Source organism: Festucalex cinctus, chromosome 16, assembly GCF_051991245.1.
Source record: "Festucalex cinctus isolate MCC-2025b chromosome 16, RoL_Fcin_1.0, whole genome shotgun sequence".
NCBI classification, from domain to species: Eukaryota; Metazoa; Chordata; class Actinopteri; order Syngnathiformes; family Syngnathidae; genus Festucalex; species Festucalex cinctus.
In genome coordinates, this window is record NC_135426.1 from 21,897,932 (window position 1) to 21,911,939 (window position 14,008).

At 40.8% G+C, this 14,008-nt stretch overlaps 3 protein-coding genes and 1 long non-coding RNA gene across 4 annotated transcripts; 1 reads left to right on the plus strand and 3 right to left on the minus strand.

Moving 5' to 3' along the window:
* Positions 1 to 830: 830 nt before the first annotated feature.
* On the minus strand, positions 831 to 1,757 carry LOC144003204 (uncharacterized). Its single transcript, XM_077499195.1, has 5 exons — positions 1,592 to 1,757; positions 1,476 to 1,517; positions 1,286 to 1,333; positions 1,060 to 1,206; positions 831 to 954 (listed from the first exon to the last, which is right to left on the minus strand). The coding sequence occupies exons 1-5, from the start codon at positions 1,687 to 1,689 to the stop codon at positions 831 to 833; spliced, it is 459 nt and encodes a 152-aa protein (XP_077355321.1). The 5' UTR covers positions 1,690 to 1,757.
* A 1,258-nt stretch (positions 1,758 to 3,015) lies between these two features.
* On the minus strand, positions 3,016 to 4,228 carry LOC144003884 (uncharacterized). Its single transcript, XR_013279121.1, has 4 exons — positions 4,072 to 4,228; positions 3,955 to 3,996; positions 3,779 to 3,826; positions 3,016 to 3,699 (listed from the first exon to the last, which is right to left on the minus strand). It is a non-coding gene; the product is annotated as an uncharacterized LOC144003884 (long non-coding RNA).
* Positions 4,229 to 11,538: 7,310 nt separating this feature from the next.
* On the minus strand, positions 11,539 to 12,676 carry atp6v1f (ATPase H+ transporting V1 subunit F). The gene is made up of 2 exons (XM_077500316.1): positions 12,373 to 12,676; positions 11,539 to 11,863 (listed from the first exon to the last, which is right to left on the minus strand). Exons 1-2 carry the CDS (start codon positions 12,528 to 12,530, stop codon positions 11,662 to 11,664), a joined length of 360 nt encoding a protein of 119 aa, XP_077356442.1. The 5' UTR covers positions 12,531 to 12,676; the 3' UTR covers positions 11,539 to 11,661.
* Positions 12,677 to 13,045: 369 nt separating this feature from the next.
* lamtor4 (late endosomal/lysosomal adaptor, MAPK and MTOR activator 4) lies at positions 13,046 to 13,989 on the plus strand. The gene is made up of 4 exons (XM_077500317.1): positions 13,046 to 13,180; positions 13,282 to 13,365; positions 13,665 to 13,782; positions 13,842 to 13,989. The coding sequence occupies exons 1-4, from the start codon at positions 13,178 to 13,180 to the stop codon at positions 13,937 to 13,939; spliced, it is 303 nt and encodes a 100-aa protein (XP_077356443.1). The 5' UTR covers positions 13,046 to 13,177; the 3' UTR covers positions 13,940 to 13,989.
* The last annotated feature ends 19 nt before the right edge of the window (positions 13,990 to 14,008 follow it).

Genomic DNA, 14,008 nt, shown 5'->3' on the forward strand with positions numbered 1-14,008 from the left:
TAGTAAATGCTCCTATACGCTTAGTGAGGCACTCATTTACAATCTATAAAGCGCACATATCACAGTAAATTCTGTAGAGTCAATTTGACTCTATTTTGAGAGGGACCAAATAAACTCAATTTTAGAGTAATATTTACACTTGGAAGAGAGTAAAATAAAGAATTGGAAAAAAAATCAAAAATAAAAGTGACTCAAGGTCGGAACAAACTCACGACCTTCAGCTTGGGAGACAGACGTGTACTCCCAGAGTCACGCAGCTCCTGCTTTCTGCTCGTATATTGTTCATGTCATCTGCAGTTGATTCCATGATTGCGTGGAATCTTCCTAACTCCAACAGACCAAAAATTATCTTTGGTCTCGTGGAGAAAAGCAAACAGTAGGAGGGGCATAGGTCAGTCGGTAGTGTGGCAGTCTCCCAAGCTGAAGGACGTGAGTTTGAACCTTAACCCTTGAGTAAGTTTGATTTACTTATTTTTAAAATGTTATTTTACTCTCTTCCTACAGTGTAAATCTTAGTTTACTCTTACACTGGGTCTATTTGGTCCCTATCGCAATACAGTCAAAATTGACTCTAATAGAGTCAAATTTAGACTACAGAATTTACTGTGATACACACAAGCACACACGCTTTGGCTGAGTTTCGGGTGAAATCAACTTAGCATCGCCTGAATCAATCAATCAATCAATTGCTATAGATCACAAACAAACAGATGAGCACAAGCTTCTCCAACATACAAAACGTTGCTTGCCAACGAGCAAGACAGCAATAAAGCTTTTGTGCCTGCAGCGACGTGACTGAGACAAGCGAGAGGCCAAAGACGAAGAAGAGATCATTTTTTTCCAAATCCGTCTGGGTCAATCGCGGCTCCGCCGAGCATCTCGTCCCCGGTTTGAAGCTTGGAGCTGAGGTCCGTGATGGGGAAGGTGGAAAAAGAACAGGTGATGATAGAACTGCTGTTGGGGTGGGTCAACAGGTCAGACTCCCAAGATGGGCAAACTCCAAATGTCAACAAAAATAAAAAGATACAAAAGACAAATGCAGCATTTCTTTCTACTCACCGAACGTCGGCGTCGTTCGACAATGTCAAGTTTAATGAGTTTGGTTCAACGTTTGCCGTGTCCTCTGATGTCAAGTTTGACATGTTGCTCGATGTAACGTTTGATACCAAGTTTGGTGTGTCCTGTGACGTCAAGTTGGACGAAATGCTGCGGATCGAGAAACACCCAAGTTGGAAGTTGTTGATGTGAGGGGTTAGATTTTGTGATTTTGCTTGTTTACACTGACCGTGCAGAGTCCGCAAGTGACTGGTTGACGTTCTCATTAAACACAAAACTGCAAGATAAGAATAGAATATAAAGTTGAACATACCAGTATAAATGTGAAAAAATGGTAACAAAAAACAAACAAACAAACAAACAAATAAAACAGGAAAGTAACTTATGTCCACTGCAGTGATGACGGAACGTGAACTCACTGCGGCTTATTTTCGTTCGGCAGCTGTTGAGTCTCTGTGTCTCTTTATGAAAAAGAAATCTCAAGTCAGCCCTGCAAGTCTCCCGTTGAGCAGGTCCCACCTGTCGAATGTCTCACCTGGTCAGACGTTGAGGCGGACGTGCTGCAACGCACGTCATCGTCGTCGCAACCACAAGCAGCCACTTCATGTCTCCACCAGCACAACAAGCCAACATGGATTCTTGCTGGCTCTGCACGTAGACCTGAGGTCACGCCATCATGTGTTTTTACTTTATCATCCATCAGCTTCCGCCAGGCCAAAGGTTGGCTGAGGGTCACAGAGTCAATATTAGATTTGGCAGAGGCATATTTTGTTGAATTACAGCTTCAATTCCATAATAAAAAAATATATAGACAACATGTTTCCTCCTGTAAACATCAGTAAACATGTATTGAAGGCAAGTTATAAAATATCTGAAGTCCTCTTGTTTATGTTTAACAAATGTAAAACATCATAAATCATGCTGTTTCTCAGTACTGTCTCAAATGTGCAATTTCGATACTGTTAATGTATAGGATCGTATGCCGAGAATCGTTTCTTGGGAGGAGCAATATGGCGGCCTCAAAAGTCTTGGCCTATCGGCTAGCCAATCATATATTCAGATCGGTGCTTTGGCTCCAATAAATTCATCTTTAACTCGTCCAATTCTTTCGCGAATTTGACACGGATTAATTGTTACAAACGTCCACATCGAGTAAAGCCCGGGATGCAGAGCAGTTCGAGGTGTGGCTCAACCTGGGTAGATTTAACCGTTTGACTCCACCCACACGGATTCTTGACCTCTAAGTGCCTTCTTCTTTTAAATTGTTTCCTTGGCGGCTTTGATGATGTGCCTGCGTATGACCGTAAGCTTATTGTTTTATTTTAACTAACATCGAAAATTACAAACTGAAAAAGTACAAACCCAACAAATACTAACCTTAAACGATCTATGGAGTGCACCCTCTGCTGGAGAAATGTGGTATTTCACGTGCACATTACACATCACATTTAGTGGCAGCTATTTTTTCCTTTCATTGTTTGTTATCTGACTGTTAGATAATGATCTTTACTTAAAAGTGCATAAGTGACCAGTACAAGCAAGTAAATCCATCCTGGAGTTTGAACAAGCAAATAAGTCAAATTGAAACTCACTTGAAAATGAAAGATGTGGTGGAAAGCTGCTGCTTCTTCTCTCCTTTACCTGTCAACCAACATTCTCCCTTTTTGAAGCCCTTTCTTGTTCTGGGGAAATTAACTCTCCGATTGGCTGACCGTCCATGTCTCTGGCTCTCTGATTGGCTGAGCTTCTGTCATACTCTCTTTCCTCAGTGGACATCTGCTTGAAGAAGTCTTCAGATGTTTTTTATTATTATTATTGTGTGACTATACCGTGGATTGTTACAAGGATGCAGCGTTGAGGATTTCAAGCATCTCCACGTCACAAAGTGGTTACTTTTCTTTTCCGATGAAGAGGCTAAAGCAGCGTCTCGTCATCACTTGAAAAAACTTCAAACAGGAAGTTTCTCAACTCCATTTATTTAAAGTTTCGTCAACTCAGACTATCATTCAATATTTAGGAAATGCTCCTGCTCTTAGTGAGGCCCTCCATTTGCAATCTATAAAGCACGCATACACATACGCTTTGGCTGACTTTCGGGTGAAATCAACTTGGCAATGAATCAATCAATCACCATTGATCACAAACAAACAGATGAGCACAAGTTTCTCCAACATACAAAACGTTGCTTGCCAACGAGCAAGACAGCAATAAAGCTTTTGTGCCTGCAGCGACGTGACTGAGACAAGCGAGAGGCCAAAGACGAAGAAGAGGTCACCCGGGATCATTTTTTTCCAAATCCCTCTGGGTCAGTTGTGGATCCGCCGGCCGTCTCGTCCCCAGTTTGAAGCTTGGAGCTGAGGTCCGTGATGGGACAGGTGGGCAGAAAACAGTTCCGGACATAACTGTGGGTAAGATTCCCAAGATGGGCAAACTCCAAATGTCAACAAAAACAAACAGATACAAAAGACAAATGCAACATTTCTTTCTACTCACTGATGAATGTTGACATCGCTCATGAATGTCAAGTTTAATGAGTTTGGTTCAACGTTTGCCGTGTCCTCTGATGTCAAGTTTGACATGTTGCTCGATGTAACGTTTGGTACCAAGTTTGGTGTGTCCTGTGACGTCAAGTTGGACGAAATGCTGAGGATCGAGAAACACCCAAGTTGGAAGTTGTTGATGTGAGGGGTTAGATTTTGTGATTTTGCTTGTTTACACTGACCGTGCAGAGTCCGCAAGTGACTGGTTGACGTTCTCATAAAACACAAAACTGCAAGATAAGAATAAAATACAAAGTTGAACAAAGCAGTATAAACGTGAAAAAAATGGTAACAAAACAACAACAACAAACAAAACAGGAAAGTAACTTCTGTCCATTGCAATGACGACGGAACTCACTGCGGCTTATTTTCGTTCGGCAGCTGTTGAGTCTCTGTGTCTCTTTATGAAAAAGAAAATCTCAAGTCAGCCCCGCAAGTCCCACGTTGAGCAGGTCCCACCTGTCGAATGTCTCACCTGGTCAGACGTTGAGGCGGACGTGCTGCAACGCACGTCATCGTCGTCGCAAACACAAGCAGCCACTTCATGTCTCCACCAGCACAACAAGCCAACATGGATTCTTGCTGGCTCTCCACTTTTTAGACCTGAGGTCACGTGTTCTTACTTTATCATCCATCGGCTTCTGCCAGGCCAAAGGTCTGCTGAAGGTCACAGAGTCAATATTTGTTGCTTGAGTTTACCGGAACAACATCAAACTTTTTTTTTTCCCACTGGAAACACAGGAAGCATGTATATTATTATTGAATTATGATTGTTACTGGATTCCTATGAATATTCTCAATTTTGAAAGCTCCTTTATTTTTCTTTGTGGTCAGTTTTCATCTTTCCTTCTCATAAGCCCATTAGAACATGCAAAAAAAAAAAAAAAAAGTCAAAAAATTATTGAGTTATGATCGTTACTGGGTTCCTATGAATATCGCCGCCTGGTAGACCATGTGTGGCTTACGTGATGTAAGCTTGTGTGAGCGAGTGAGTGAGTGATTAAAAATAAATAAATAAACAAATAAATAAACGTGTGAATGACCACTTGGGGGAGTCTTCGATGACATTTAGACCTAGTCGCCATCTTGAGCCGGGAGTTCCATTTTTTTTGTAACAAAAATATTTACAAAAGCCTATTTCCGCTCCCTTGTATTAGAGTAACTGTGTTTGTTTTTGGCTCCAATAAATTGATCTTAAGTTGTCCAATTCTTCAGCGATTTTGACACGGATTGGTTTGTTACAAACGTCGAGATAGAGTAACTGGAGCAGTATGGAGAGAAATTTGTGTCTTTATTTTCAATCAAACAAAAAAGGAATTTGCAATCAAAAAAAAAATTCAATCAAACAAAAAGGGGATTTGCAACCTCAAATAAATTTTAATCAAACAAAAAAGGGTTTTCATATAAAATAAAAATTTGCAAACAAAAACAAACATTTCAAACATGGATTTGTATTTTAATAAAATCTTTTGCAAACATTTTTTTCGTTTTGTTTGCGAATCTGTTTTTTGGTTGCGAATCTGTTTTTTGGTTGCGAATCTGTTTTTTGATTGAAACCTGTTTTTTGGTTGCGAATCTTTTTCTGTGTTGTGTGGGCGGGGTCCTCCGTTCAACCGATGATAGAAGCCTTGTCATTGGTCAGCTTGGAAGCCGCTGCGACAACTTTCATTGGTCAGATAGGAATGGGGGTGTGACAATGTTCGTCTGACTATTTCCTGGTTCATTTTGTCCAGTCGCCGCCAGCATCGAGGTAAATATGACACCCCCCCCACTTCTAGTTTTCCGTTTTGTTTATCTGACATTTATCTAAAAGCAACCCTTGATCTATCGTTTATCCGGTGATTTGTTCTAATCATTACAATTAACGTAATCACTCACTCAGCATTGCTTAGCCACGTTAGCTAGCTCGGTAACTGATGGTCCGATACATGATACATACATACATACATTTGTTTCACATACAGGCAGGACTGGGAATCGAATTTATTTACACTAGCTGCTTCCCCTAAATCTTGGATGTTTGAAGTAGAGATTCAATTCGTGATAATTCTGTGATTATTATTTATTGGTCCTGGTTGTTTACTGTACGAGTCAGGTTGAAAAAGAGGGGGAACTCATGCACCGTCAAAGCGGTGACACTGCTACTACTAGGATCCAGGCCACGTAAACGTTTGATTTTGGTTAGTCTAGTCATGAAACGTGATGTTTTGTTGGTACGAGAAACGGCCCAAATAAACGGCCTGCTGAGATAGCTGTTATTATGCTTATTCATGATTATTTTATTACATTACATCATTACATTAATAAAATGCTAATTATTAATCACTTATGAGAAGTTCTGGTCATTGAAATAAGTAGCCTCTGCTACATTTATTATGTCTTGGGTGTTTGAAATACAGAGGAAGTGACTGAGATTACGTAATATAAATACATTTAGTTCCTGTGATTGTTTCATTGTAGTTTTCCTGTTTCAATAATGTTCAAAACATGTGTCAAACATAACTTTGTCAGAATTTTTTTTTTTTACATGTTTGGTACTTAATTCAAGCACACTTTTCTTTACTTTTTAGATGCAGAAGATGAAGTTGGTGGTTGGTCACCTCTCTTCATGAGGTGATGCTGTGGATAACTGAGCAGGGCCACAAGCACCTGCTTATGTCAGACAGAGAGCAATTTAAAATATCAATAAACTTTGACCACAATTGTGAGGTACAAATGCCAGGTCACACATTATGTTACCCCCTGCACAAACACCATTACATTTCCAACTGCTCATATGAGTGATTACCATTCCTTTAAATCACATCTACTGACTGCTATCACCTTTGATGCCAGATTTGACACAGTGTAATTGAAAGGGCAAAAAAAAAAAAAATCACATCCATTTAATTTTTTTGAGTAATTACAGGCTGTTCCTACCAAAATGTTTGTTTTAAGTTTAACAGTTCATTTTCTGAGCTTTCTTGATTTCTTGTTGGGAGGCCAATCAATTCTTGAGAAAAATGTCTGTATAAAATCTATAAAATGCTGAATAATTGACTGGTTGTTAGTTCATATGCATGCTTTTTTTATGAAATAAAAGTCAAACTGTTTTACACAGGAATTTATTTTCATTTTTTACATAAATTTAAATGACCCTTTGGGCCGCGAGACACTAGCACTAGAAGCAACATTGAGAGTCTGCAAATAAATGACGCGACCAAAACTCAAGGAATCCTTGTTTGGATTGATTTGCCGTAAAGCAACAAGTCTTTCCTCAGGTAAACGACAGTGGATGTCAGGTATAACGATCCCGTGTTCACCGTGATGGTCTCTTCGTGTCTCTTCAGCTTGCTGGATCTGTAATATCAAATACATTTATGAAAGCTACAGTAACTCCAAGAACTTTTACTCATATAAAGTTTTTTCCTCTGGTTATGTACGCTTTTACCAGCAATAAAACTGCCTTGGCCTGCTCCTCTTACAGTAAACATGCATCTCGCTATGTCTACATTTTCTACCCCTTGGTCTGCTCGCACTCTAAAATAAAAAATCTAGTCAGTGTAATTGCAAAAGTACACCTACAACTCAGATTCCCCTTCTGTTTCAATCTGACTCATACAGTAAACAACCAGGACCAATAAATAATAATTACAGAATTATCACGAATTTAATCTCTACTTCAAACATCCAAAATTAAGGGGAAGCAGCTAGTGTAAATAAATTCGATTCCCAGTCCTGCTTGTATGTAAAGCGAATGCAAAGGTTTCTTTAGGAGTTAAAAAAAAACAAAACAAACAAACAAAAAACCTTCATACTAACCGCTATCCCAATGAGTCGTATATTTGTGTTTTGACTGCCAACAACATAGCTTCATGACCAGGGCCGGCCCTACATGATTTGGTACCCTAGGCGAAAATGTACATGGTAGCCCCCCCAATCCCATAAAAAAACACACACACACACAAAATTTATAGATATATTTAATAGCACACCACACAATAAATACCAAATTCCACAAACAAACAAAAATAAGAAAAATAACAGAAGTACAAAGCAATGCAACTTTTTATTGCAATTTTTGCAAAATGACAGTATTTAAAACCTCAAAATGTTTTCACTATGTACATTAAAGGGACACTTTACTTATTGATCCATTTTTAGTAGCAAAAAGTTGCTACTTTTTCAATAATTAATTTGGTGACGTGATTATTTTTTTATGTACATTTAATAACTTTTAAACCATTGTTAAAATGAATCGAACGCCGGCATGTTTGTTACACGTGACTAAATAACCCAGATGTTTACGTCACTAGTGTGTAAACGCTACACTATGGAAGCACTATGCAACGCAGCCGTGCATCTAGCGTCAAACCCGGAAGGATTAAACCTTATCGCTTCGAGCCAACACGACAAAATAACACTACCGAAGGAAAGTCTGCCTTGGATGTGAAAGTTGTGGCGCCAGATGGTCTTTTCGGGCACAAAATAAACTTTGACGAACGAGTGAATCAGGCGGGGGGTGAGTGGTGCTCGTGCGGGAGCTGCAGGAATGGACAATCCGCTAATGAATGTGTGCTGTCTGGAAATGAAAGAACTCGAGGATCGGTTCCTTGCGGACAATCTCAACTGCATCCTGGAACATCAGACATTCAACATGGCAATACTAAATAGACATTCTCAGGATAGCTTTGGTTGCGATGAAAGATGTGAAGAAGAAAAGTCTTGGAGGAGCAAATATCCAACAGGTAAAGTGACACACAGTACGAGCAATGCAAAACGTGTGGAACTGACGAAATATTTCAGGAAAAAGAAAAAATAGTAAAATTAAATGTATCGTCGTTACAGCACCCAACCTCCCCTAGCTGTTTTTTTTTTCTTTTTTGCGTAGCGTCCCACTGCGGTCAGGCCAGCCGCCACTCGAAAAGACGAAGTCAAGCCAGCCGCCCCAACGATTGTTAATACTGTGCATTACGGTAACGTGCCGACGTGCCCCTGCGTTGGCCACCTTCAAATGAATTATGAAATAAAACAGTCCGTGCAGTATAATAACCAATGCCCCCCCACCCCCGAAACATGCCTACCTTTCGCTTTAAATTTGCTTCGCTTCTCCGAGATCTTTCAGTGGCCGTAGTAAGACCTCGATTTGTGCCGGCTGTTGTGAGAGTGAAGGCTCCGTGTTGCTAGCAGTTGCGGCTCCTCCATCGGCTTGATTATTTCCCACGTCTGGTTCTTTAAAGATACTCGGTACTGCGTTGGGCTTTAGTATTAGGCGTGTGGCGTACCCCATCTCAAATTGTAACATATATTCGAAGTCCTCATGCCTGAAATGTTCGCTGCGCGCACGCCTGCTTGTCCTTCGGGAGGTTGACAGCACTTAGAAAACAAACCATTGTCTACTCAAGTAGCTTTTTTTTTTTTTTTTTTTTGGGGGGGGGGGGGTCTCTCGCGGGTTTTTCCTTGCCGACGCCTTGCAAAATTTTGCAATACAGTAAGGCATAACTGACGTTTGTGTCTTCCTCGTTGTTATGTCTGCGTGAACTACTGTTCCCCAAGCGAGTATACACACTAGTGACGTCACCACTTCGGGGCGTTGCAACACGGAAGTACTTCTATGTTGAAAAAAGTTAAATAAATCAATATAGGAGTGTATTCTTCAGCTCTTATGCATGTTTCGTAGCTATACTAACTATTTACTGCCAATCAAGCCATACATGTAAAATTAAAGGAGCCTTCCTTTAATAATTGTGTAAGATACAAAAAATAGTAAATGTATCAATATACAAACTTTGATATATCGTAAAACTTTGGCAATAAGGTGATTCACAGATAATGTGAATAGTGTGCAAAAAAACTTCACTAAATAACTTAGGAACATAACGGCAAATACTTAAAATAGTGCACGCCGGGACCTCCTTGCAGCAAAGGCATCAATTGGTGCGTCAAAGGATAGCTGCCTGGATACTTCTTGATTGATGCTGATAAGTGCCACTCTAGTTAGCCGTTCTTGTGACATGGTAGACCTTAAATAGTTTTTTATTAGTTTAAGCTTGGAAAAGCATCTCTCAGCTGATGCTACAGTCACTGGTATGGTAGCGGCCACTCTGAGTGCTACCCACATGTTGGGATAGATTTCTCTAAGTTTTTTCTCCTCTAGAAAAACTAAAAGTTCCATGCTTGACATATTGGATTTTGGCCAGGTAAGAAATGACTGCATCTCTGCTAAGAGTTTTTTGTTTTTTTAATTTATGAGAGTACATATTGCACAAATAAGTAGACCCCGAGAAAAAGGCTTGTTAATTCCAGGCCTAGCAGACATGTTGCTACCCATAACAGTCATGGAGCTCATAGAAAATACTAGATGTAGTCGTTTTTGTTGTGGGTTGCTTTTTTTTCTTCTTTGCATTAGTTAATTTGATTAAATTGAAGATTTTGTAATCTATGCATCCTATTACAACCTTACTTTCATGTTGTGAGTCAAGTGCGTATTCTACAGAAAACATTTTGTCAATATTTTGGAAATTGTTCTTCTGTTTATTGAGATATTGAACATCCATCCATCCATTTTCTTGACCGCTTATTCCTCACAAGGGTCGCGGGGAGATATTGAACAAAATCTTTACATTTTTCAAAGGTGGTATACTCATATATGCTGAGCACTGTACATGATGCAGCAATAGCTGATATAACTGAAATAGTCACCTGGATCTAGAAGATCGAGCTTTGTGTCACTCAAAGTACTGCTGATTGGTGCTTGACTGTTGCTTCAGCTGTACATGAAACAAAATACATCACTTCAAATTATTTTGGTGTTAAAGCAGGGAAAACAAATCCTTTTTTTCATTATGATAGAATACAATGTCAGAAATTATGGCTGTTTGTATTAAATGCACCATCCATGCACTTACATTCAGTAGCCTCTGGTGAAGATGACACTTAAGGATTGTTTACCACAGCTTCTTTTTGTGTTTGTTTTTTTAATTTTCTTTTTTTTCCTTTCTGCAATTTGGCGCCCCCTCCACAAGATGGCGCCCTAGGCGACCGCCGAGCTCGCCTGTAGCCTGGGCCGGCCCTGTTCATGACTGACATGTATCGGACCATCAGTTACCTAGCTAGCTAACATGGCTAAGCAATGCTGAGTGAGTGATTACGTTAATTGTAATGGTTAGAACAAATCACCGGATAAACGATAGATCAAGGGTTGCTTTTAGATAAATGTCAGATAAACAAAACGGAAAACTAGAAGTGAGGGGGGGGTTTATATTTACCTCGATGCTGGCGGCGACTGGACAAAATGAACCAGGAAATAGTCAGACGAACATTGTCACACCCCCATTCCTATCTGACCAATGAAAGTTGTCGCAGCGGCTTCCAAGCTGACCAATGACAAGGCTTCTATCATCGGTTGAACGGAGGACCCCGCCCACACAACACAGAAAAAGATTCGCAACCAAAAAACAGGTTTCAATCAAAAAACAGATTCGCAACCAAAAAACAGATTCGCAAACAAAACGAAAAAAATGTTTGCAAAAGATTTTATTAAAATACAAATCCATGTTTGAAATGTTTTTTTTTGTTTGCAAATTTTTATTTTATATGAAAACCCTTTTTTGTTTGATTAAAATTTATTTGAGGTTGCAAATCCCCTTTTTGTTTGATTGAAATTTTTTTTTGATTGCAAATTCCTTTTTTGTTTGATTGAAAATAAAGACACAAATTTCTCTCCATACAGCAGAGCATTTCCGAGGCGTGGCTCAACCTGGGGCAGATTTAACCGTTTGACTCCACCCACACGGATTCTTGACCTCGAAGCGCCTCTTCTTTTGTTAAATTCTTTCATTGGCGGTTTTGATGATGCGCCTCCGTATGACCATAAGCTTATTGTTTTATTTTAATGAACATCGAAAATTTAAAAACTGGTAAAAGTGGTTAAAAAAAAAAAAAAGTACAAAGTACACATGCGTTGGTCACAACATTGATCACTTTATAATAATTTAAGACACAACATAACACAACACCCTTTTCACTTCATGTGAAGCAGCAAACAAGAAATAGCAATTATTTTAACATTGGAGTATGTGACTTTTCATCGGAAGTCATCGGCCGAAAACATGCCCTTAGCCCGCCGCAGGATGGAGTCCTTGGAAGCGTCGTAGGGGTGCTCCTTGGACGGGATCTCCAACACGGCCGGGATCGATTGCATGTGTGCGTCGATGGCGTGGCGGATCATTTCGGCGATGAACTGGTTGATGAGGATGATACCGATGTCGTTACGAGCCAGGAAGCTCCTGACAACCCAGAAACACAAATGGTCACCTCAGACCGAACTGGGCTCTTGCGCATTTGTCTTGGCTCCAAATGGCTCGTCAAATTACAAGAAGTGAATTCTTGTTAGCGGGGAAAGTTCGATTGGGATTACCAATGGGAGAAAAGACTGCAAACGGTACACGAATAAAAATCAAGGGATGAGTCACCTGCTGGTTGAACAAATCAAAGAGGCGCCACCGTGTGGCGTGTTACCGAACTACCGCCTGTTATAATCTTCAATGAGCAATGACTCATTTAGCATGCTGACGGTTCCACAAATATGGTTTCATTTCCTCGGCGGACATGTTAAGCTTGACAAAAGCCAACTGCATTGCATACATCACATACAAGGACACATTTTGAAAGGCTTCACGTTGTACTGAATGCGTGCAAAATTTTGGCCCCTTGTAACGAGGCCTCTGAGTTTCATTATTCTGCTTCATTTTCATGCTGACTGGATGACTCTTGTATGAATAAACACATCGCTTACTTGAAGGTCTCCTCGATCTCCGTGATGCTCGTGTCCTTCTCCACCACCAAGAAATTCGGTTTACGGTTCTTGTTGAGTTCACCGATGCCACCGAGGAGAAATCCGGTGCAAGTGTCCTCGTCGCCTATCACGGCGATCAGCTTCCCGCGGCCGGCCATCGCCAACACTAAGATTACAAATCGGACGAGCACAAACGGCAAAAACAAAAACTGACGAGCGAGCAATCGCAGATCATGTGACAGTCGGCTGACCCTGACCAACACTTCCGTTTTTGTGTCATCTGAACGTACACGGGTGCCCCCTGCTGCTCGGAAGATGACAGACGACTTACTTTATTTCTGAAGCGCGAAACCGAACGCCAACATTTTTGCTTCCATTGTACAAACAATAACGCTTCCAACTTCTTCCAAACGCTACATTATCATTTGAAGCAGTTCACAGTTGTCTAATACCAGGACAAATAGATCAAAACTTAAAATGGATATTGCCATTATCGTTATTACTGTGAGACTAAAGTTGGCCAGTAGATGGCGGTAATACGCTAGTTATCCGTACCATATTAAAGTAACACATGTAATGAGATACGCTAATTGTTTTTTCCCCTTCTTCGTCACACAGTGAATTTTAAAACACCAGAAGTGTCGCGTATTAGTCATCGTATAAATGAAGTGCTCGAGCAACTCTCCTTCCGGCTTGCAAGAGAAATCCTTTTCTCCGATGCTCGTGAAGCACTCGCGGTCACGTGAAAAACCCGGAAGTGACAGCAGGTCTTGGCGAAGTGTAAATAGGAGACGGAGGAAGAAAGATGGTGCGTTTACCGCCGACAAGTCACTTTCCAGCGTTGAATGGCAATACTTCACGTCCAAGTGTGTTGTTTAATGCCCACTGGGTCCGTTTGTGTCGTTGCAGACGACTGCAGCGCTGACTGCGGGTCTGGAGCGGATTCCGGACCAGCTCGGTTATCTCGTCATCAGTGAGGACGGAGTTTTGGCTGTGAGTGACCACATTCAACGACTACTTCACTTTCTATGACTCAGTTTAGGTGTAGTCTACGTGGACACAGATTTTGACTGCGGTGAGCCACCGGCTACTGTACGTCTGCCATTGGGACATGATGTAGTCCTTCAAAAGTATTTCTTCAGTAATATAGACGTAAACATTTAGTAAGGATAACTTTCACGACTGTATCACAGACTGATTGCAGCAGACGTGACAGCTCAGATGTTGCATTAAGAGATGTATTGACTTGGTGAGAGTAATGGAAGACGTTGGAAATGTCGGTTTTGTGTTAGTCTTCAGGTGAGCTAGAAAATGATGAGCACACAGCTGGCGTGATGATGCAAATGGTACGCACGGCCAGCCGCTTCCGGTTGGCGGGATCTGCCGACGTGCCCTTCAAACGCATGTCAGGTAACACTCACGCACGCACGCACGCTCCCAGTGTGACTAACTTCTTGTCTTCTCTTCAGTTATCTTGGAGGACTTCGTTTACACGGTGACTGTTTCGGGTCAGAAGGTTTTTGTGGTCAAACGTCAGCACAACCAGCAGGAACCAATCAGCGTTTAGAGTCACCAATCCAGCGTGATGTCATGTTTTCAATAAAATATTAAATTTTGCATTGCTCGTGTTTAATGA

Coding starts and splice junctions, on each gene's coding strand:
- atp6v1f (XM_077500316.1), bottom strand. CDS start 12,530: ATGGCCGGCCGCGGGAAGCTGATCGCCGTGATAGGCGACGAGGACACT. Junction 11,864..12,372: donor GAGATCGAGGAGACCTTCAA/GTAAGCGATGTG, acceptor CTGGGTTGTCAG/GAGCTTCCTGGCTCGTAACG.
- LOC144003204 (XM_077499195.1), bottom strand. CDS start 1,689: ATGTTGGCTTGTTGTGCTGGTGGAGACATGAAGTGGCTGCTTGTGGTT. Junction 1,207..1,285: donor TCACTTGCGGACTCTGCACG/GTCAGTGTAAAC, acceptor CTCGATCCGCAG/CATTTCGTCCAACTTGACGT. Junction 955..1,059: donor TCGAACGACGCCGACGTTCG/GTGAGTAGAAAG, acceptor CCACCCCAACAG/CAGTTCTATCATCACCTGTT.
- lamtor4 (XM_077500317.1), top strand. Junction 13,366..13,664: donor GTGAGGACGGAGTTTTGGCT/GTGAGTGACCAC, acceptor GTTTTGTGTTAG/TCTTCAGGTGAGCTAGAAAA. Junction 13,783..13,841: donor GCCCTTCAAACGCATGTCAG/GTAACACTCACG, acceptor TCTTCTCTTCAG/TTATCTTGGAGGACTTCGTT.